The sequence below is a fragment of the Theropithecus gelada genome, chromosome 17 (genome assembly GCF_003255815.1).
Source record: "Theropithecus gelada isolate Dixy chromosome 17, Tgel_1.0, whole genome shotgun sequence".
Taxonomy (NCBI): domain Eukaryota; kingdom Metazoa; phylum Chordata; class Mammalia; order Primates; family Cercopithecidae; genus Theropithecus; species Theropithecus gelada.
In genome coordinates this window covers 40,917,127-40,940,689 of record NC_037685.1, presented here as the reverse complement: position 1 = coordinate 40,940,689, position 23,563 = coordinate 40,917,127, and the positions used below count along the sequence as shown (strand labels likewise).

Genomic DNA, 23,563 nt, shown 5'->3' with positions numbered 1-23,563 from the left:
CTCAAACGGGTTAAGGTATATTAAATCACCTTTAAAGCCTATTCCAAATGCAAAAGAAGCCTGCTATTATTGTCACTCTTTCTTAAATATCTTTCCATATCTCTGCAAGATAAAAAGTGTGGGGGAAAAAAAAAAAGACAGGAAAGGTTGGGTTGGGCTGTTGTGTTCAGTGAAAGCACTTTCGCTAACACAGAGGACCTGCCCTATGATGATGCCTCTGGGAGTCAAAGAAAACACAGGCCCGCCCCTTGAGATGCTAAGAATCTCATCAAGTGTATTGGTTTCTCACTGCTGTAACAACAAGTCATTACAAACTTCATGGCTTGAAAGAACATAAACTGATTATCTTATAGTTCTGTAGGCTAAAATTCTGACATGGATCTCACCAGGCTAAAATCAACTTGTCAGTAGGGCTCTGATCCTTTTTGGAAGCTCTAGAAAAGAATCAATTTCTTTGCCTTCTTCCATTTCTAGAGGCCATCTACATTCCTTGGCATGTGGTACTTTCCTTGAACTTCAAGGTCAACAATGTTGCATTTTTCTGATAATTACTTCATAGTCACCTCTCTCTTCCACTCTCCTTTTAAGAACCCTGTTATTATACTGGACACACCCAAATAATCCAGGATAATCTCACCATGCCATGGTCCCTAACTTAATCTTGTATGCAAAGGCCCTTTTGCCATGTCATGTAACATAGTCACACACTTCAAGTATAAGAATGTAGGTGCTTTTAGGGAGTCATTGTTCTCTCCACCAAAGCAAAGCAATCACATGGACACATAATCACAATACATTATACTTAATGCTATAGCAGCACTTGGCTGCAGAATATTGTGATGGTACCACACAGGCTGACTTCATGCAGTTCAAGGTGCAGGAGCAGGAAAAACCTGCCAGAGGAGATCATGGACAGAGAGCTGATGACAGGATGAATAGGAACTACCCATTTGAAAAGGTGCAAAGACTGGCTTTCAATAGCAGGCAGCCCACGCAGAGAGCAAGCCTCTATTAAAATCCTACCATCCTGCCTCCTACATTACTCTTGCAATTATGTCCTTGTCATGGTCCAGCCTCTGAGAAAGGATCTGGCATCTATTGCAGGGTCATGGGTATGGCATCATAACTGCATGCATCGTACCCAACATCCAGTGACCACAGCAATACTTCACCTGTCTACATATGATCTTGCCACTGCCTGCTTTAATCTATTGACCTCAACTATTCTTAGGATGCAATTCATTTTTTTATATAATTAGCAGACCTCCCAAGATTTGGACACTTGGCCATCTTTTCCATCCTCATTCCATGGTGATGCTCCTCGCTTTATCTAAAATAACATATGAGATTCATGTGGCATCCTGTGCTGTCAGTTGGACAGATATTGTTATGTCCACCTTTCAGAGAAATTCGAGAGGTTGTGACTTACATTAAATCACATAGCTCATTGGCAACTGAACCCCACTGTTTTCCCGGCACACTGTGGGGAGGCCAGCCTGCTGTCAAATGTTCGATTTTGTTCCTGGAGATTTCAGGATGGATTTGGGACAAACTACCTCCTTGTTTTCTGCAAATTCATTTTCCCTTTAGCCATATAACACTGGATTTGGGGTATTTTGGGGACATGGTAGTGAGTCATGACAAGTTTAATTCCTTTTACTTCACATGTTCAGTGGCCCATGTAATTACAAGGCACAGGGATTTCCTCTCTGCTGTTAAGAGAATTATCAAGTTAAGAATGTCTTGATCTTAATTAGTTTTTACTAGGCCTTTCTGATGCCCAAATAATATATGTGGCTAAATGGTAAACAATAAGGATGAGGCCCATTTTTTGTTTGTTTGTTTCTAAAACACTTTTCAAAGAACGTACAGTGGGAACCTACAAGGAAATCTTCGTCTCAAAAGTTTTTTATATAAAAGTTTAATATAAGGCACTTTTCTTTATGGTAAAATTAAGAGTTTAGATAAGGGATACATTTTTAAATAATAAAAAAAGTAAAAAGACGCTTCTTTTGCATCTTTGGATTCTGTTGTGTTCAATTCCATATTATTTTATTTTCCTTGCTATGCAAACTCTAGACATCTTAAAAATTAGCTATTGGTAATCTTATCAATTATCCTGTAAGTCTGCCACGTAATTGGATAGCTTTTTTGTTTTTTGTTATGTTACATCTTCTTACCCCTAACATGTACACTCTCATTCTCTGTATTTATTCATAGAGTTCTCATCTCTCAACTTCTGTCTCTATTTCTGATATCTTCCATCTGAAGCATGTATCAGAAGTTCTCTCTGTGATTGGTGGAATAAATTAAAACTGTGTGATTATTTCCTACTATATTCAGCAGCTCGGATCAAAAGCTTAGATTTACAACTTTCTAACTGTGTGAACATTATCAAATATCTGATTGGGTTAAGTTTCTAATTTTATATGTATATTTATATGCGTGTGTGTATATATATGTATATTTGTATATGTGTGTATATGTAGAAATGTAGAGATCTGTGTGTGTATTTACATAACTAAAACTAGTGCATTAATAATAGATCTGCATGGTTTTCAAAGGATGATGTCAATTAATGTTTATAAAATTCTTAGTAGTGTGTTTGACACAGTGAATAATGGCTAAGTGATGGCTGTCATTCTTGTTACTGTTGTTATTACAACCAGCATGGTGACTGCATATGGGAAGATACAGAGCAGACTATGAGGACCAGAAAGAGAAGGATGCCTTCTTGTATTATTACTAGGCATTAGGTTGCTTTCTGCAAGGTGGCGGCTATAAAGTATTCTGGGATGGCACTATCTGAACGCTGAGAGCAAAGGGCCCATCTCCAGAGGGCACATCTGGAATTGGGTTATATTCCTCACAACTGGAGAGAGGGAAGGCCAATGTGATGTGAGGGCCCAGGCATTTGGAGCAAGGTAACTGGACTGCAGGGGCTTTTGTAGAAGAAGACGTACAAAGCAGAGGGTAGTGAGTCTCCTTACACAAAGTATTCACCTCTCTGTATTATGGTTGCCAGTTTCACAGATGTGAACTATGAATTCAAATTTAATTTCCTGTAAAAGGTACAGTGAAAATAAATAGCAAAAGAAGAAAAAATGTTAACCTCAGCTTAGCCTCTGCTAAGGGCCAGGCAACAGTTCTGAAACCACCATCCACTGGATCTTGGTGATCCTACCTTGATGGGGTAGACATTATTCCCCTTGTCGTCTTATCAATAAGAAAAAAAAGGCTCCTGAAAGGTGAGATACCTTGTCCAACTCAGGGATCTGGTGAGAGGGTAACTGGCTCCACCTTTGTCCCGATTTCAAGTTCTTTCTTCCTCCACCCCCAATCCCCTCTTAGCCAGAGTCAGTGCTGCAGATGTGTGAGTGAGGCAGGTAGAAGTACATGTGGCTCTGGGCCTGACATCTTGCTGTGTGTGGCATTGCCAGGGAAATGCTCAGCTACAGGACCCCTTGACCTGTCTGCTTCCATGAATGTACAGAAGCGTAAATTCTGCTCTCTGACTGTGAAACATTTTGTTCCCACATGGAGGTTGTGTGAGAGTAGAGCATTGTGGATACACCCCATATTGTTGTAACCTATTTTCTGCTGTTCTTGCTGAGATCTGAGGATTTTTATTTAAAGTTCTGCCTTTCTGGGTTGACCTTAGGAGCTATAGATTTCATTTTCCTGGAGGGACTTAGAGGAACAGAGGTCCCCAAATGGTTCTCCCTGGCTCACTGCAGAGCAAAGCAGACAAAAAGGTTTTTACAAGTCCTGGGCAGTCAGCATTAGTCTGTTTTCCAAGAACGATGTTTTTTTCAGGTAAAACAGGAAATGCTTTTCACACATTAAATGTAGAGGTGTGCTACAGGTGTGGACTGCTTAAGAAAGAAAGAAAGTCATGAGACAAAAGCACCCAAACCTCCTCAGCAAGGCTCTGAAATATGCAGAAAAGTAGTTCCTCTCTAGTATTGAAGCCCTCGCGTAAGTGAAAAATTATATCAGAACTTAACTATTACATTTTTTAGTCTAAAGGAGCTATGCCTTTTGTTTTGTTTTGGTTTGGTTTGGTTTTGCTTTTGTATTGTTTAAGTGAATTGAGTTTTAGAACTCAGCCAAGATGGTTTGGTACAATATCATAATTAGGGAATACAGATTGGTTCTTGACAGGAGAGATTAGAGACTATTTCATAAACGGGGATATTTAAGCTAAGGCTTGATATAGGGCAGTGTTTTGACAGGTGTAAAGGCATAAGAAATCATCTGAATAAAGATGAATGCGATAAAAATGCATGAGTGTAGGCTAAGTAGCACTGCAAAGCAAAGTACTCTCAGAGCCTGAAACGTGTAGAGGTTGGAATCAACTCTCTCTCATTAACCAGACAATACTAAGCAGATGATGCCTGTTCTCAGATCCAGATTTTCTCCATGTGTTACATGGAGTAGGTTAAAGATGGAAATAATGTATGTTAGAAATTTCTAGGTTAAAAAGTACATAGTAAAGTTCCCTTGCTCTTTCCTTTATCTGACAAGACATCAGCTTGACGTTTTGCTTTGACGAGTGGTTTGCAATCTATTTCCCAATGTGGAGATGGATGGATTTCTTCAGACATGAGTTTATAAATATGTCTGGTTTTTTTCCCATTTATTTATATTTCACATGAGTAAAACCAGGGGCATAAAATAGCTCTACAATTCCATTAAACTTAAAAATCTAGAAAATGTATCATAGTACTTAAATGTTGAGACAGAGAGTGAATATCAAATTCCTTTCTTCAAATACTGTAGTGAATGAGAAAAGGCAAAAACTATCCTGGGAGCCAGGCATTACAGCTCAGATTTTTCTCATCATTAGCTACGTAGTCCTCTGAAGTGAAGCCGGTTTTGTCTCTAAATCAGTGAACATGGCAGTTGAACTTTATTTTTTTAAATGGCAGTTCCTCTATGAGTCTGCTGGGGCTACCTTAACAAAATATCACAGACTGGGTGACTTCAATAACAGAAATGTGTTTTCTCACAGTTCTGAAAGCTACAAGCTCAAGATTAAGGCATTGGCATGCTTGATTTCTCCTGAGGCCTCTCTCCTTGGCTTGTAGATGCTGTCTTCGCCCTTGGTCTACATGTGGTCTTTTGTCTGTAGTTGTCTGAGGTCCTAATCTCCTCTTCTAGAAGGAAAGCAGACCTGTTGGACTAAGGCGCAACCTAATAACCTCATTTTAACTTAATTACATCTTTAAGGGCCCTGTCTGCAAATGTAGTTCATTCTGAGCATTAAGACTTCAACATATGAGTTTTAGGGGGACACAATTCATTTAATAATACTTCCTTTGAGGCTTTCACACCATTAGACCCAAGTAAGAAGAAATGCATCTTTGAAGAAGTGTTTTGTTGTGCTCTATCAGAAGGTAATCTTGGAAATACGTGGTCCTTTACAGTTGTCTGCCTTTGAGTTGACCAGGGAGATGCTCATTTATTTAACTGCATGAAAACACTTCAGAAAAACGTTGACAGGGATTTAAAGCTTTGCTATTGTGTATTAATGATCTTGTTATATATCCTTCTATCATAAAGCTACAGAGTAAGCTTGATTAAAAATTAAGTAACCCCCTGTGGAAATGTCAGTAGGAATCATATTGAATTACCTAAAGTCACATAATTTCTTAAAAAGCCTCCCAATTCTTGAGCACAAACTTTAAATTTTACACACACACACACACACATTCATGTATATATTTATATGTATGTATATGCACACAGAAAATGCTACCATTATTCACAGAAAAGCTTAAAATTTCAGAAATAGAAAATTAGAAACACAGTGCAGTACTTTTTCAGGTTAAAATTTTAACATTTATTTTTACCAAGCATCTGCTGTGTGAAGAATAGGTTGCCCCTACCAGCAGTTCCCAGTGTTCTCTAAAATGTGACTTTGATGGGTCACTTCTTGAGAAAAAGATGAGAAAATATGTTTACTATTTCTCTAATGTTCAGTGTGCAAACTTTTAGCTTGAGTTTCATGTGTGCCCAGAGCTGCCTGCAAACTGCTGTCAGCCTCACCTACCATTATCCCCAAAGCCTACAAATCCATCTCTCTTCAGAAAATACTTTGGACTTCCTCCCAAGAGGACATCTCCTTACTTGAAAAAGGTACTTCATTCTGTCATCCACATCTTGGCCATCTCTGACTCAATTTCATCTCAGTTTCTCTCCAAACCCTTCCACTAACCACCTGGATTAAAATGACCAGATGTTACAATTTGTATCTATAGCAAACATTTTTATGGTTAATTTTTTGATGCATAATGATTGTGCATATTTCTGGGGCATGTGATATTTAGATACATAACTACAATGTGTAATGATCAAATCAGGGTAACTAGAATATCCATTGCCTGAAACATTGTTCAATTTCTGTGTGGGGAACATTCCAAATCTTTCTTCCTGCTATTTTGAAATATACAGTAAATTATTGCTAACTATAGTCATCCTAATGTGCTATCAAATACTAGACCTTATTCTTTCTATTTAGCTGTATTTTTGTGCCCATTAAACAACCTTTCTTCATTATTTACCCCTACTCCTTCCCAGCCCCTGCAAACCACCATTCTGCTATCTCCATGAGATCAACTTTTTTGGCTCCCACAAGAGCATGAGATAGCTGTTTTTCTGTGCCCCTTATTTCACTTAACATAAGGTCCTCCAGTTCCATCCATGTTGCTGCAAATGAAAGGATTTCACTCATTTGTATGGCTTAGTAATATTTCATTGTATATTATATAAATTCCATTATATATGTGCATGTGTGTATGTGTGTATATATACACATATATATATGAAATATATTTACATACCACATTTTCTTTATCCGCTCATGCATTAATGGACATTGACCCCCCCCCATTTTGGCTATTGTGAATAGTGATACAACAAACATGAGAGTACAGATTTATTTTTTTCAATATACTTATTTCCTTTCTTTTAGACATATACCCAGCAGTGGAATTGCTGGATCATATGATGTTCCACTTTTTATTTTTTGAGAATCCTCCGTACTGTTTTCCATAGTGGTTGTACTAATTTACTTTCCCACCAAAAATTGTATGAGGGTTCTTCTTTGTCTGCATCTTCCCTGGCATATGTTATTTTCCTCATTTTGATAATAGCCATGTCAACTGGGGTGAGATGGTATCTCATTGCGGTTTTGATTTGCATTTCTCTGGTGATTAGTGATGTTGAACATTTTAAAAATATAACTGTTGGCCATTTGTATGTCTTCTTTTAAGAATGTCTATTCAGATCTTTGCCTGTTTTTAAATTGGGTTTGTTATTTTGTTGTTGTTGTTGTTGTTGTTGTTGAGTTGTTCAAGTTTCTTACATATTCTGGTCCTCAATCCCTTGTTAGATAGTTGGCAAATATTTTCTCATTCTGTAGGTTGTGTCTTCATTCTCTTGGTGTGCAGAAGTTTGTCAGCTTAGTATAATCCCATTTATCTATATTTGCTTTTCTTGCTTACACTTTTGAGGTCTTAACCCCAAAATTCTTGCTGAGACCAATGTCCTGAGACAATTCTTTAATGTTTTCTTCCAGTAGTTTTAAAGTTTCAGGTCTTAACGTCTTACATTTAAATCTTTAATACATTTTCAGTTGATTTTTTAATATAGTGAGAGATAGAGATCTATTATTGTTTTGCATATGGATATCCAGTCTTCCTAGCACCGTTTATTAAAGAAAGTATCCTTTTCCCGAAGTGTGTTCTTGGTGCCTTTGTCAAAAATGAGTTTGTGAACAAAAATGTGTGGATTCATTTCCGGGCTCTCTATTCTGTTCCACTGGTCTGTGTGTCTGTTTTTATGCTGGTATTATGCAGTGTTAGTTACTATGGCTTTGTAGTATATTTTGAAGTCAGTCAGTGTGATGCTTCTAGCTTGTTCTTCATAGCAAGCATTTTTAGAGTTACTTCTAAAGGATGATCATCTTCCTTGGCCAGTGACATCAAATAAATTACTATTAAGTGTTTTTCAGTGCTGAGCTGTTTTCTATATAATCCAACCTGATGGTCACATAAAGCTGTAAATATTTTAAGGAAGAAAATACCTTAAACTTCCTAGTAGATTTGGATATTAACACTGTCTTTTCATAGAGGTGAAATTAAAGGAGGAGTTTTTATTTGGTTTTCACACACATGTCCTGAGGCAATAACCTGAAATTTTAAAAGTGGTTTCAAATGTTAGATTTTCTATACGCTGTACAACTGTACTATAAAATTAAAGGGAACAAAAAACAGGCATGGGCATACAATAGTTAGACGGTATTCCCGAGTGTGGTATTTTGAAGTTTTGCGTTTCGGTTTCCTCGTGACATTCATTTGAAACCTGGTTCATTGAGGTCTAGCTGCAAACCTTCCAGATCTTGTCCTTCTTTGCAGCTCCAGGTTTCTCGGGCCTATGGTTCTCCAGGACCCTGCAATGTTTTTTTTTTTTTTTTTCCAGAGGCCTGTGTCAGATTAGTTACACACACACAAAAAGGCTTTTGGGTAAAGGGAAACTTCATGTACTGAGCAAGAAGCATGAATGTAAAAATATAGAACCCCTAGGGATAAGGAATTCAGTGGCTACCTATGCCATTGGAAAGGAGTGTGCCAAAATGTGCGCTGAGTAGTGCCTTTCCCAGCATTTTCTTTTTTTAGAAATTAAAAGTATGGGTCTGATGCCAAAGCTACAAACCATACATCCAATTTAAGTGAAGGACTTAAATGTACATTTGGGAGAGTTGAGGGAAAGCAGAAAGAGGATCTGTTTCTGAATCACCTCGCCTCTTTCTCTTCCTCCCTCCCACCCTCCACCCTGAAAACATGTCCACACAGTGGGATTGCTTGTTAAATTAGCACACTATGACTATGTAACTATATTTGTGAAATAGAGTCAAATTAAAATTGAAAGAAAATAACTGAAATACAAAAACTATGAAAAGAAAGTTGAATCCATCATCTAGTGCAAATGTTCTTCCAGCTCAAGCTACCTCTAAAATAGCCCTGGCCTGCCTGCAGCTCCACATCTCACAGTTTGCTTTATGAAGTATCAAAATATTCTCAAACTTTTGACTACGATAGGTTTCCGTGTTTTTAAACTTTTGCTCCAATAAGCAAGGTCTGTCTGTTTTCTTTTAACAATTTTATAAGAAACTGTTTCCTTTTCTCCTCTCCATTCATTCACTCATGTCCACCCTTCCTCGCTTACTAATTATTCATAGTCCAGCCCCTAAGAAGAAGAAAGCCGCAGTGTTTGCCGTATTTAGTGTGTGTGTGTGTGTGTGTGTGTGTGTGTGTATGTGTGTGTGTGTGTGGGGTGGTTGGGACGAGGTAGGGAGACAGGGATCCTAAACTAGTGCTTTTCAAATGATAATAAATTTCCACTTTTTAAATAAAGTATGCTTTTTTCCTCAAGATTTTTTTCAAAGCAGCAATTCCCTTCCCAATTCCTGTAGCAAATGACCATCCAACTTCTTGAACACTTTCAGTAACAGGGAACACATTACTTTGTGGTAGAGTTAATTCTTTCACAGGATAGCTAAGAGTATTGATTCGTTGTCCTTTTTGATTTATTTTATTCATATATTAATCATGTATTTATCGAGCACCTGCTATATGACAGGCTCTGTTCTAGGCACCTGGAATCTAGCAGTGACCACAGGGACAGCAACCACTGTCCTTATTTATGTTCCATCTTGGCGTCACTCCACTCATTTGTCCTAATTCTGTCTTCTGAGGCAAAACTAAATAATTCCACTCCCTATTTTTGTGACAGCCCCACAAATTGTTGAAAATGACATTTCATCATATTCAGATTAAACATTTTCTTACACGGTTTTCCCCAGGCCCACCCTATCTGTTACTCGTGCCCCTTCATTGTGTGTTTGCATCAGGGGTGGTCTGAGAACACTGGGATGCCCACCTAGAGCAGAGCTGAGTGGTACCTGGGCAGCGTGAGAGGCCAGACCACAGGGGCTTTAACATTCACGCCATCATTTCCTTTTGTGTTGCTCTTGCACACATCACATAGTGACTCTCTGACTCCATTTGCTTATCTTTTTTTTTTTTTTCCCAAGATGGAGTCTCATTCTGTCACCCAGGCTGGAGTGCAGTGGCGTGATCTGGCCTTACTGCAACCTCTGCCTCCCAGGTTCAATTGATTCTCCTGCCTCAGCCTCCAGAGTAGCTGGGACTACAGGGACGTGCCACCACACCCGGCTAATTTTTGTATTTTTAGTAGAGATGGAGTTTCACCATGTAGGCCAAGCTGGTGTTGAACTCCTGACCTCAGGTGATCTGCCAGCCTCTGCCTCCCAAAGTGCTGGGATTACAGGTATGAGCCACCATACCCAGCCTCATTTTCATATCTTAAAGTGAGGATAATAATGCTACCTAGCTCAAAAAGTCAGTTTGCATATTAAATGAGTTAGTATTTTTAAAAAGAGCACTTAGAGTCGTTTCTGGCCCAAAGTGTATGCTCAGGAAATGATAGCTATTATTCTTACTATTGTTATCATTAGTATTGGATATTACCTTTCTGTTTATACAGCCTCATTGTTTTAGGACTCACATGCTGTTGGTTTACTGATGATGTGGACAATTGACAGCAACCTGCTTTGGCTGTAAATTCCTCTCAACTCCTAGCAAAATGCTTGGGAGAAAATAGATTTACAATAAACGTCTCCTAAAGGAGCAAGTTAAATATCTTGGCATTTGAAAACATGCTTAAACAAAACATAGACAGGATTTCTTCTCCTGTTTTCCAGTGTAAAATGATGTATTTCTGTGGCTGTGTTGTAGAATTCTAGAGACGTATGTGTCATTAAGATTCATTAAGGGTGATGTTATGAACTGCCTTTCTAAAATTTTAAGCCTTAATAAATAAAAATGGTGAAGAGGCATCACTTCCTGGTGATAAAATATGCAGAAACTTTGGGTTTTAGAGATGCATATAACTGGTTGCAACTGAATTCAAGAGCAAATGCTACAGTGTCCTTCATGAAATGTTCACACTGATTTCCAGGAGTATTTTTTTCTTTCTTTCTGTTCGTAACCTCTGGTTGAAATGTTTTTCCTGTCTGGTTAAAAGTGTAGATGTCTACTTGGATTCACAGGTATCATATCTCTGAATGGCGCCTCTTTTCTTCTCCTTCCCTTGCTGCTCGGGAGATTCTGTAGGGAGGATTATTAATAAAAAAACAAACAAACAAACAAACAAAAAAACTTTTATCACTCCCATCTCCTCCCAGAAGCAGCTAGAAGACAAATGTCTGGAAAACAAACTCAGAAGGGGACAGAGCTCAGATGTTTGCACCTTTCCTTAAATGGAAGTAGCTTTAAAGTGTTTATCACTATCATTTCCAACTATCTATCCATTAGGTGGAGGTCTCTAAGTAGTACTAGATATGAACAGACAAGATGAGTGATATACTTGCTCCAAAATGTTACTTCTTAAATGCATGAGCCTCAGTTCTGGGTGATGAATAGATCAGTCCTTGTCATGTGCAGTTATTTTCTAAATTCACCCACTGCTTATTTTTTAAACATAAAACATTTAAAGAAATGCTTCCTGGCTCTAAAGCAAATGTATGAAAAAAATCCAGAAAATATATTTTTCAGACAAAGTTCCCAGTTTACTGCTCTACTGTTTATCTGAAGAAATTGATAAAACGGCACATCTGGTGTAATTCTTGTTTTCCTGGTTAATGCAATATCCTGATGCAATATAACTTTTGCTGAAAGGCTTTTGATTCTGAATTTTATTTAGTAAAAATGCACTTTAATTTCAACGGATGTCTTTGGTTCTTTAACATCTACTTTTCATCATGCTAATTCTATATTTCAGACAATGTAATGATAGCTGAAGAACAAATTAATATGGTCTGCTATAGGTTTAACTGACTGTGGAAAATTCTGTGAATGAATCAAATAGCAGTTTTCTTTAGATTCTTTAAATTCAGGGAATCCCATTCCTAGTTTCCGAAAGGAGAAGTGAATCATTCTTCATAGTGACTTAGCTGAATATGTTAAATATGTGTATTAAATTTAACATAATACTGTATCTACAGTTAAAAATGAATCGTATTTAGATAACAAACTGAAATATCTCACATTTCCCTCTTTAGATGACAATAGCCATTAAGAACTTACATAAAATGCTCTTTGCTTCATAATCTGGGAAATATTTACTCTCTCAGCTGGCAGTGTATTCCTTTCTAATGTTTATGTTAATAGAAGGATAAATAAAGTTCCTGAAAGTACCATAAGTATGTCTTTTAGTGTTTGGTGTCATTGACATATCAACAAGGAGTCTGAAGATGAGTAACACACCCACCTCTGTCAATGCCACAGATGATAACATTGATGGTGATGAATAGATGGCACTTGAGCAACACGCGAGCACCCCAGACAGAGCACACAGCTTCTTTGCCAGTGTGCTTGTGTTCTGGGAAGGAGCAAATGAAATCATTCACAAATCAGGAATCCCTGGCACAGCATAGAATCAGGAAAGCTTTTTCTAGATGGGATTGTAATGATGGATTGACTTGGATCCTAAACACTGTCACCAAAAGATACATGCTTTTCTTACTGAAATAGGCACAAGAATTTTGCTAATTGTTGTATTTTGCAATTACATAATTGATATTTAGGATTTAATTTTGAAAATATGTAATGACAACTTAATAAATTAGTAGGCCAAAGCACACGATGTTTTATCATACAAGTATTCATCTTTGTAAGTGATGAATAAATAAGGTGGAACAATAGATCTGATATTTTGGCCATTTTATTGTCCGTTTCTGGATTGTGTGGGTCATGAGAGCTACAGTGTGTTTCTAATATGTTGGAACTTTGCAAGGAGAAAATTTCATTGGAAAATAGTGTTGGAAAGAGTGCTTCTCTGAGTTCTAAAGATTTCCTTCCTTCTGTAGTTTATATACACTAGATACTCAAAAAGCTAGTGAGAGTTCAACCCTGGGCTAGGAATCCTGAGATACTCCTGTTAGGTCTGCTCCTTGGAGATAAGGGTCAAGTATTAAGCAGGATTCTTACAATCTCCCTTCCTTTTAGTGATCTCTTCAAACATTTTCCCCAGAAAAGTCTTTGCCCCCAGTCATTCTCTTAGCATACCTTACCTAGAGGAAATGTTTTAGCTACAATAGTTTTTTGGGGAAAAGCTTAAAATTATTGGTGTTTCCGTTTCAAAACCCACACTTATCTTTAGCTCAGGCATGCTTTTCTCCAACTCTTAAATACAATACAAAAAGTGCATTTTACCTCAAAGGCCATTTAGGACTTATATATAGATACTTTAAAAAACAAAACAGAAAGTGAATTCGGTTCAATAAATACTAGTTGAGCCCCTGTTCTGTGGCAATCACAGTGATAGGTTATTTTGAGTGATATGCAAATTATCAAGGGATTTATCATTTATTTGCAGAGCAGAAAGACACGCAAACTCACTAATTTAACACATGGCTAATTGATATAAAGCCATATTATAGTTTCTTTCCTCTCCTCAATAAACAGCAAACTCTTTGAGGGCAAGAGCTGTTTGGAGTTTTCTTTGTTTGTTTATTTGGTTTTTTTATTAGTTTGTTTTTGAGACGGAGTTTTGCTCTTGTTGCCCAGGCTGGAGTATAATGGCACACTCAGCTCACCACAATCTCTGCCTCCCGGGTTCAAGCAATTCTCATGTCTCAGCCTCCAGAGTAGCTGGGATTACAGGTGTGTGCCACCACGCCCAGCTAATTTTGTATTTTTAGTAGAGACAGGGTTTCTCCATGTTGGTCAGGCTGGTCTCGAACTCCTGAACTCAGGTGATCTGTCCACCTCAGCCTCCCAAAGTGCTGGGATTACAGGTGTGAGCCACTGTGCCTGGCCTGTTTGTTTTTAATGCAAGATACTATCTCTAGTGCCTGCAGACATAGGATTCTGATAGGCAGAGAAGTGCTGGAGAGATACTCTAGCCTGTGGGAGCAGTGTTAAAATTTAACACACATAATAGTACATTGGAATGGGACCCTGAGTTGGGTAAATCACTCTGAAGTAACTGGAACCAGGTTCCTAAGGGAAAGCGTTCTGGAGGTAGCATTGGGTCAATCCATGAAGGAAATTGAGTGTAATCTTAAGGGATAAAAAGAGATAGCAAATTTTCCCATGCCTTTAATTTTATCTATCATTTTCTTTAGTGTCCCTATCCCACCTTTATTTTCTCCGTCCTTTGGATAAGTTCCTGGACATGGTTTATTTTTGTGGTTGGATTATATGATAATGTATATGTTTTAGCAAATTATTCAAATACTATTTTGGGCTCCTGGGAGTGCCAAAATCTAAATAGATCTGCCACATTTTTTTTTTTCTGCAAAAATGTATATTACAAAGGTTGTTTTTACCCCATAAAAATGTGTGATTTTCCATAGCTAATAGAAGAGAACCTACGTTTAAGAACCTACACTGATAACCAATTAGTACTGAGAAACATAGTTTATATGATGTATATACATTCATGTGTTTACTACGGAAAAACATATGTCATAGTGTACATTTCTCCGTTGAAATCATAGTTTAAAATATATACACCATTTGATTGATTATCCTGATTCTTCTTTTGCCAGTCCTCCCATTGCATGAAAACCATTTATGACAGTGTTTGATTTAATTGAACCCACTTCTAAGAGAATGAGTGTTTTAATTAAAAATGTTGGGTATTTTCCCCCTGAATCTGAAGGCAGTTGGACTGATTTGCATTTCTTTCAGTTCGGAGTGTTGAGGGTAATCTATTATGAAACATCTTTTTTCTTGATATGTATGCACATTAGTTTTCATTATTTCTATTTTAATTAATATCACAGATCATAGTTAGCACAGAGTTTTGTGCAAGGGGTATCCTCAAAACATTTTTAGTACCATTATCAGGCACACTAAATAGAAAATAAAAGACAAAACTGGAGGAAAAGGGGAATTAAGATAGGCAAAGAAGAGATTCTAAGTTTTGTATTTTCTTAAGCAGAGTAGGTATTCTGAACACAAATGTTTTAGAAGAGAATAAAGAGCTCTAATAATTTTATGAGTTAAGCATTTTGCATTTTTGCATGGCTAGCTAAAATATAGGTGTAGGACTTTAGATATTTATTTATTTTTCTATTATTCATTGGGAACCTGTATTGTAAGAATTTGGGATACATCAGTATTTAAAACAAAAATACTTGTTCTTGTAGGCCTTATATTTAACATTTACCAGAAAAATATCATGCAAACCTTCTTATTCTATAAGTTTATTAAAAAATGAGCATGTATATTAATACATGTTTGTCTCACACATGTAATATTTTCACACTTTTATATCTGAAGCTATCATATGCATTTAGGATAAGGTTTCATTTTTTATCATGGTAACTATATTTCAGATTGTCTTTACATTTTCAAACTCCTTTGGCTAATTTCATGTTAGATTTCAATAGATCATTTGTTTTGTTATTAGTTTCTGTACTTGCTTTTAACCACAAAATCCATGTAAGAGAAAAGTCTCATCTTTGTTATTTGTTTAGTGTTTATTTTTGCTTATTTTATTAGTATCATGTCTAATCCTTATTATCTCTATGGGATTTCCCCACCTAAACTATTCTAACTTTACTTAAACTAGATAATATAACTTATAAATCTACTTAACCCAGAACGCATAAATTGCTACATACTCACCTATGATACCATAAAATTACCATAAAATTGTCCAAAGGAAGAATTTGACCTCATCTGAGCTTTCAAGAAAGTGCTCTTGAGGAAATGGACGTGTTGATAGAACCAGAGTGGGGAGGAGGAAAAGGAGGCAGCTATGCAAACGTATGTGCCTGTGGGTGCATACCTATACAGATGTGCAAAGGGGCATTCTAATGCAGGTGGCCATATTTGAGATAGATAAGGTTAAGGGAACAGGATAGATATGGGAAATTATGGAATATTTGTAGGTAACCCACAGTGAATCAGGTGAGGCTACTTGCAGGGGATGGGTAAGGACTATAGTGAGCAGAGCCATCAGATAAGATAGGGCCTTACTGCAGTAAGGTGCTTACGTAACTCAGTGGACAGTGAAGAGTCACTGCATATTTCCAGATCTGAGGGATTTGAACAGGAAAACTGCAGGTGGGAAGACCACCTAAGAGAGGTAATGAGGGGCTGGCAGTAAAAATAGACAAATAGAAAAAGAGTGAGAGACACTGTGAAGATACTTCAAAAGGAATTGAGCAACTCATTGGTTTTAAACGTATGGTACTGAACTAGCAATTTTGGTAAGGTTTAAATGGGGCAGAGATGTATTGGAAATGTAGCCAATGGAAAAGTGGGATGGATCCGAGAAGAGGTTTTTCAAGATCTTTGATCCTTTCTAACCTTTGTGTTGCTGCTTTGTAATCACAAATTCAGCTCTAGCTAGCAGGATTTGGGTTTAGACACAGTGGTGGTTAATCTTCAAAATACAAGTTGGTTTTGGTTTTTTAAACAGATTGATTTGCATTTTATTTTTAGTGTTGAAGACATTTTAGTTCAATTATTCCACTTGTAGAGGCTGCATCAGGTAGCAGTTAAGTGGGCAGGGTCCAGAGCTGAGTGATCAGATTCCAGCTGTTGACTTACTGGTTATGTGCCTTTTGTCATATTATTACTATCAATTGCTCTGTATCTCCATTTCTTCATCCTCTAAGTGGGCTTCTATTAAGTAAGGTAATGGTGAGGATCCAAGAGTTAAAAATAGAATGTGCTTCTAACCATGCCTGGCACCTGAGAAGAATAAAATCAATGGCGTTATGATTTCTAAAAAGGAAAAACATCGAACATTATGCAACCAGATGAATCAAAGTCAATTTGGTTGTATTTTCTTGAAGTTAAAGGAGAAAAACATAATTTTACATTTTATTTGTGCTCCCTCATCCAAAATGAGGCATAATCCCAAAGGGGTCTGTTTGTGTAAGCGTGAGGGTGCGTGTGAGTGGGTGGGTAGGTGGCTTCTCACTGCCTCACCTGATCTAGTTAATTCAACTTCAGAAGACATAGTAGCTCAAATAGAAGATTGCTTAGGAATAAGTGATGTCACAACATAAAGGTTTTACAAAAAAATCGTCAATCACTAATATTCTCAGTATTTTTTCTTGACAAGAGAATAATAAAAAATTCTCTTTTTCACAGTTTTTACTCTTTTTGCTTTTGTTCTCTTCTCTTCCATGCTATGTATTTTCAGGGAAGAGCATAAATAAAATACAGCAAAACTAAGAAGGAAGTCTTTAGTACTTAGCCCAGTCGCACACTAGTATTTTTTTCCGCTACTGCATATCTTAGAATTATGTGATTTGTGAAGTTATATGCTACAGAATAAGGAATATATGTAACACAATCCAATAATCACTTAGAAATTTATTTTTTAAATCCTACTCTTTCAAAAGCTTTCATATTCTAATGTGGCTAGTCACACTGATGTTGTGATGCTCTGCTGTTCATGCATTCTTTTCCAAAAGGATTTTTCCAGTCTTACACCATCTATAAAGCAAGTCTATGTACAATGGAGTCATGTCTCAAATGATCAGTTTTAAATGATGTGCATAGAAATAGATATTGAAATTCTTTGTAATTTCTTCAGGACTAATAAAGAGTTTAAGGATAGCACACCAACAAGGCACAAGTATACATATGTAACAAACCTGCACGTTATGCACATGTACCCTACAACTTACAGTATAATAATAATAAATAAATTTAAAAAAAAAAAAAAAAAAAAAGGATAGCTCTCAAAAAATTTTTTTTTGTCTTCACCTATTTGCAAGACCACAATTTTTCTATCGATTACAAGGTGCTAGGTTTCATTACTCAGTAACGTCCGACGTTTTGACAGCCGGGTTGCATTAGCATGGCCTATTCAGCTGTTGCGGAGAGATGCCAGTTGCCATGGTGAAGATTATGATGTCCCACATCCAATCTATCCCTGAGATAGGGATGGCTTTTTCAAAACCACATGCAAATATTTGTTTTCAAAGGTACAACTGACTCTTTGTGAAGCACTGGATTACTAGAGTGGATGTCTTTTCAATGAATCATCAAACGAGGATCTATTACCGCATGATTTCCCTTTTTGTTTAAATAAACTTCCACTGCCCTCTATCTCAATGCCCGTTGACAAAGAATCAGATTTCATATTGTATAATTTGACTGTCCTTTTTAGTTACACAAGTTAATGAGTTTATCTGTTTAACTTGTCTAATTTCTCTATTCGATTGCCTCAGAGCTGACCTCATATGCATGGGTTTGTTGTGTTTCCCCTAGCTCACAAGTAGAGTTTTCCATTTTCCTGTGGATAATGTCTAAGTAGCACAGATACTTCCGTGGAAATAACAACGACCCTTTGAACATCCAGGGGTGTTCTCTGAATTGGGGCTTTTCCTAAGAATATGTATCAAATGTTAGTATGAATGTTTTTAAAATATAGGTATTTTTTGTTTTGTTTGTTTTTAATTTCGGGAATACTTGTCAACTTAAGTAAAAGGAGAACTCCATTAAAAAACCTTTTAATAAAATTTCTGAGAGTCACCAGTTTGCAAAACTCTTATACCTGCCATCATGAGTGCTAATATTGGTTATATTAATTAGTTTATCGTTTAAACTAATAATTAAACTGACAGCTTAATTAGTTTAATAGTTTTCATTAACAATTTAAATATGCATATACTAGTTTTATAAAATGCCTGTTTCTGTGGCTTACTACTGCATTTCCTTTACCTTCTATAAATAGAATACTGCAGGTTTGATAAAGCACAGAAGAATCTGAGAGACAAAATAAAATGTGCTACTTGTATAAAATGTCCTCTTCTGAAAAAAGAAAGAGAAACAGAAAAGTAAAAGGAAACTTGGTGACACACTGTGAGGCTTATGATAACTATGTTTGCCTTTCAGATCCCCAGCTCAAGGGTATAGTGACCAGGTTATATTGCAGGCAAGGCTACTACTTGCAAATGCACCCCGATGGAGCTCTCGATGGAACCAAGGATGACAGCACTAATTCTAGTAAGTGACAACCTCAGGCCACCAGTTACACAGTTGGTAGAAGATACACTGCTACTTAAGTGACTTTTTAAGATTCATTTGCAAATTTTTGGTCATGTTGGTTCATCTTTATAAATGTTACACGCTAGAATGCCATTTACAATTTTATTTACACTATGTGGATAAAAATATTAATGGAGCAACCAAAGAAAACTGTAGTTTAAAGATGATTATGTTAAACAGTTGTCATACCCAGAAAAGTATTATTACTTTTAATCTTATTATTATAAAAGTTAAGTAAGTACACTAGTGTATTTAGGTAAAAATTAATTACATGTTTTCATTGGATGTATTATTTTATCAGGCTCTGAGGTTCTTAATGATGCCTGTGGAAACTCAAAATCTACAAGAAATAGTTTTGTTTTGTTTTGTTTTGTTTTGTTTTACATAGTAGAAATAGAATTTAAAATTATTTGCATTTAACAAAAAAAAGTATAGAAAAAGCATGAAGGTTGTGTACTTTGAAATTCATTGTGCAAGGCCGGGCGCGGTGGCTCAAGCCTGTAATCCCAGCACTTTGGGAGGCCGAGACGGGCGGATCACGAGGTCAGGAGATCGAGACCATCCTGGCGAACACGGTGAAACCCCGTCTCTACTAAAAAATACAAAAAACTAGCCGGGCGAGGTGGCGGGCGCCTGTGGTCCCAGCTACTGGGGAGGCTGAGGCAGGAGAATGGCGTAAGCCCGGGAGGCGGAGCTTGCAGTGAGCCGAGATCGCGCCACTGCACTCCAGCCTGGGCGACAGAGCGAGACTCCGTCTCAAAAAAAAAAAAAAAAAAAAAAAAAAAAAGAAATTCATTGTGCAAAGTGTTTACTTTATAGAATTGCATCTGTGATAATTTTTAGTTAAAAAGCTACACATCTTCTATTGTATTAATGTCTGTGTTCTTTTTCCTATTTCTTTATGTATAACGTTTCTCCGTCTGGTGCCTCTCCTTGCTCAACTGTCTGTGTTTTGCTCTCCCATTTTCTGTTTATATTGGCATTCGATTCATTTTTAATTTAGCATATTAGTTCCAAAATAAGCATACTTTTTACTGTTTGAGTTAGTGAAAAGCAAAACTGTTTTTATTAGAAATAGTTAATCATAAGAAACATTACTGGTGGATCAAAAGTAGATATGAATTTTTTAATTAATGTATCTCTTATTCTTCACATATAAACATCATTCCATGAAAAGAAGTGAGGATTTGAACAATACACATAATCAAATCAGAAGGCACTTCCTTTTTTGTTTTTATTTTATTTTATATATTTTTATCAGCTCAATTTAAAATTCAGCACTTCCTTTTTTAAATTCTAGTGATCAAATTGCCAGTAACACTGATTCTGACAGTAGTTAGTGATACAGAATAGGTTATTTTTACGTGTGGTTTTGCCATGTAAAATATCACCATTTTTCCAGCCATTGTGTTCACTTTTTATATTTTGTGCATTGCTTCACTTTTTATTTTTTCTTCAATTCCTTTTTAATTTTTGTGTTTATCTACATTGTTCTCATCAATTCCTAACCTCTTTACTCTCTTTGTGTCTCATATCACCCTTTTTATTTTAAAATTTTTCCCTTTTATGTTTATTGGTTTACTTTTACTTTATTTCCTTTTTGATATAGGAAAAGAGAAGGTAAAACAATTCAACTACAAAAGAAAGGGGAGGCATTTAATGCCGAACATTATTTGTGCAGGTTTTGTTATTAGTTTGGACTTTCAAAGATAATTGGTACTTGACAATCTTTGACCAGCAAAAGATGTCAGTTTCTTGTGGTTCAGGCTAATACATGTATCTCTGCTCAGTTTTTTTTTTCCCCTTTAACTCCTTTTGCTGACAAAAACCATTTGCTGACAACAACCATTTCCTTTCTCTTATGTGTTACTGTTGTGTAGGTCACAAAGTTTAGGGATTCATAATTTCTGATGTCTTCAGTGTTCTCAAATTTTGTTTGGCCTGGGAGGATTAGAACGTGATAACTGGATTCCCATAACTCTGCTCGCTAGATGAGCTATGACACTCTGAAAGACTCATCAGACTAAAGACTGATGCCGTCCATTTTATGACAAAAGTTTTCAAAACAGGACATATACCATAGCTTCATAAACATATTGCTTTATTGGACTACTTGAAAATAATTTCACTCAAAGGTTTTATGTGTTTTTTCTATAGCTTTTTTTCTTAGTGTAATTTTTGTAGTGCCAACCAAATTGGTTACCTCTAATGATAGGAATCAATATCATTTTGAGAAGTGTCTATTAGACATTGCCTTTTAAAAGTCATACTGCTTCAGAATTGAATAAGCACTTTCTAAATATGGAAGTGCAGATTTATTATGTGCACACATACAAGTCTGGTTATCTGAATAATTTTAAAGACTAAACTGGAAAGCTGAGATACTAAAAAACACTCCACCTTCTGTTCTGTAAATGTATGGAGATTTTTTTCCTTCTGTATCTGCAGTAGAAGGAGCAAAAACTCAGAACGAATCTTGAAATTTGTTCTGACACTCTAAATGCTAGTGAGACACAGTCCTGAGAAGGAAGATGAAACAGGATCTCCTTTGTAAAAACAAATCAGAAGAAAATCATGCTCACACTCAAGGGGCTCAAATTCCTATGCAAAGTTCTGGTTCACAGCTTTTCTGAGATATTATATTGCATTTCAAGTGCACTGTAGGCCAGATAGTTTAGTTTTGTTACTATTTCAACATTTGCAAAGAAATAAAGAAAAACAGTGGGTAAAATCAATGTTCCCTCCTCAAAATGTTCTACAAATTACATGACTATAAAATTTAATACAATTGGCAGAATCTTAGCAGATTTATAAAAGTAATGGAAATTACTAATTAACTTTATTTTTATGTCCTCTGACCTATGTAAATTGCAAAACGGTGTTTCTTAGGATGAATTTAAAGACATTTTCTTTTCTCTGGTTCATTTCAGTAGTCTCATGAATCTTATGAAAGATGTAAGCACTGAAAAATTCTTTAAAAATAGGGATGTGCTTTAGAAAGGCTGTCAGGTCGTACTTAGAGTACAGCTCTTTTGTTGTGAGGAGGGAAGTGATGTAATAATGCTATAATCCTTCATAAAAATGTTTCCATTTTTTTATAACTCCCTGAATACAAACCATGGGTTAGTTATCCATAACTAGGAAAAATAATTTAAAAAAAAAAACCTAAAACTCACCCAGATAGCGCTCTAAAAGTCACTAAATAACAAAATTGAAGGCTTGAACTTTCATATCTTCATGATTTGAGTTCAGTTCATTTCCCACACTAAGTATGAAATTATTTAGAATGAAAAAAAGAAAGAACCATCCTGCTAAACTGCCTTTGTTAAAAATTTCAGATGAATTAAGAGGAGGAAAAAAAGGCCCACTGGTAGATGAACCTTGGTGCCTCTGTTCTCCAAGGGTTTCCAGTCTAAGACCTATAGCTCTCTGGGAAGGAAAAGTAGCACAAAAATCATGGATGATGGGTAAATGGTTCTGGTGGAGAAAATACTATAGCAAGTCGACTGCTTATTATTGACTACCATAATAATGGAAAGATCTTTCACAAAAGGAAGTGCACACCTAGGTAACCTCGTAACCACTCTCAATTTCAGAGGTTTATTTCTTTAAAATTCTTCTAAACATCAGCATCCCCATGAACTATGGTATCTTATAAGTGGGTGATTTTTCTTTTCCCCCGGTTTCCTATTGGGGATGCCATGGATTTTTTCTGTGCTGTTAAACTTCATTGTTCCTATTGACAGACAATAGCTACTACAAGCAGAACAGGACTCTACAGATATCAATACGCTATTAACTATGGCAATGTTAAAACGTCAAAAGTCCCTCTCACCTTAGAAATTCTCAACCTGGTAACTTGATGTGTAAAATACTTCAATCACTCAGTGGACACCACCCCACAGGATGTCAGTTCTCACCTTAGTTGTATATTAGGGTCATTTGAGGAACTTTTCAAAAAAATTCCTTCTGTCCTAAACCCATTTCCAGAGATTGTGATGTAGTAGGTATGGGGTTCAGCCTGGCCACCCTATGTTATGAACACAGCTAGTTTTAATGTGCGGCCAGAGTTGAAAATCACTGTTATATGAAGAACTGGAGTGTTCCACGAATGAAGAGAGTCACAAAAACTTCTTCGTTATTCTTACTCCCCTAGGCTTTGTGACATTGCCTTATAATTATGTAAGAAACAAAGAGAGTGGAGAATTAAAATTGTGTCTCAATTAATGTGGGTATCTGTGGTTTTAATTAGCACCAGTTCCATCATGGTCAGCTCTGAATGGTTCTCCACATTTTAGTGTTTATAAGCATTCACTTTCCACTATCATTCTGTAAATTATAATGCCTTGTATTTTATTTTTATTTATTTATTTATTTATTTTTGAGACGGAGTTTTGCTCATTGCCCAGGCTAAAGTGCAATGGCACGATCTCAGCTCACCACAGCCTCCA

The 23,563-nt window shown here is 36.5% G+C and overlaps 1 protein-coding gene across 19 annotated transcripts in view; it reads left to right on the top strand.

Annotated features, from left to right (window-relative positions):
• Window positions 1–23,563, top strand: part of FGF14 (fibroblast growth factor 14) — a 683,901-nt gene that overhangs the window by 514,084 nt on the left and 146,254 nt on the right. For 18 of the 19 annotated variants that reach the window (XM_025364149.1, XM_025364143.1, XM_025364151.1 and 15 more), the window contains one exon: window positions 18,960–19,070. The exons of the other annotated variant lie outside the window; for it this stretch is intronic. In XM_025364149.1, the coding sequence (XP_025219934.1) occupies window positions 18,960–19,070 (111 nt within the window). The remainder of the gene's footprint in view (window positions 1–18,959; window positions 19,071–23,563) is intronic. 19 annotated transcript variants of the gene reach the window in all.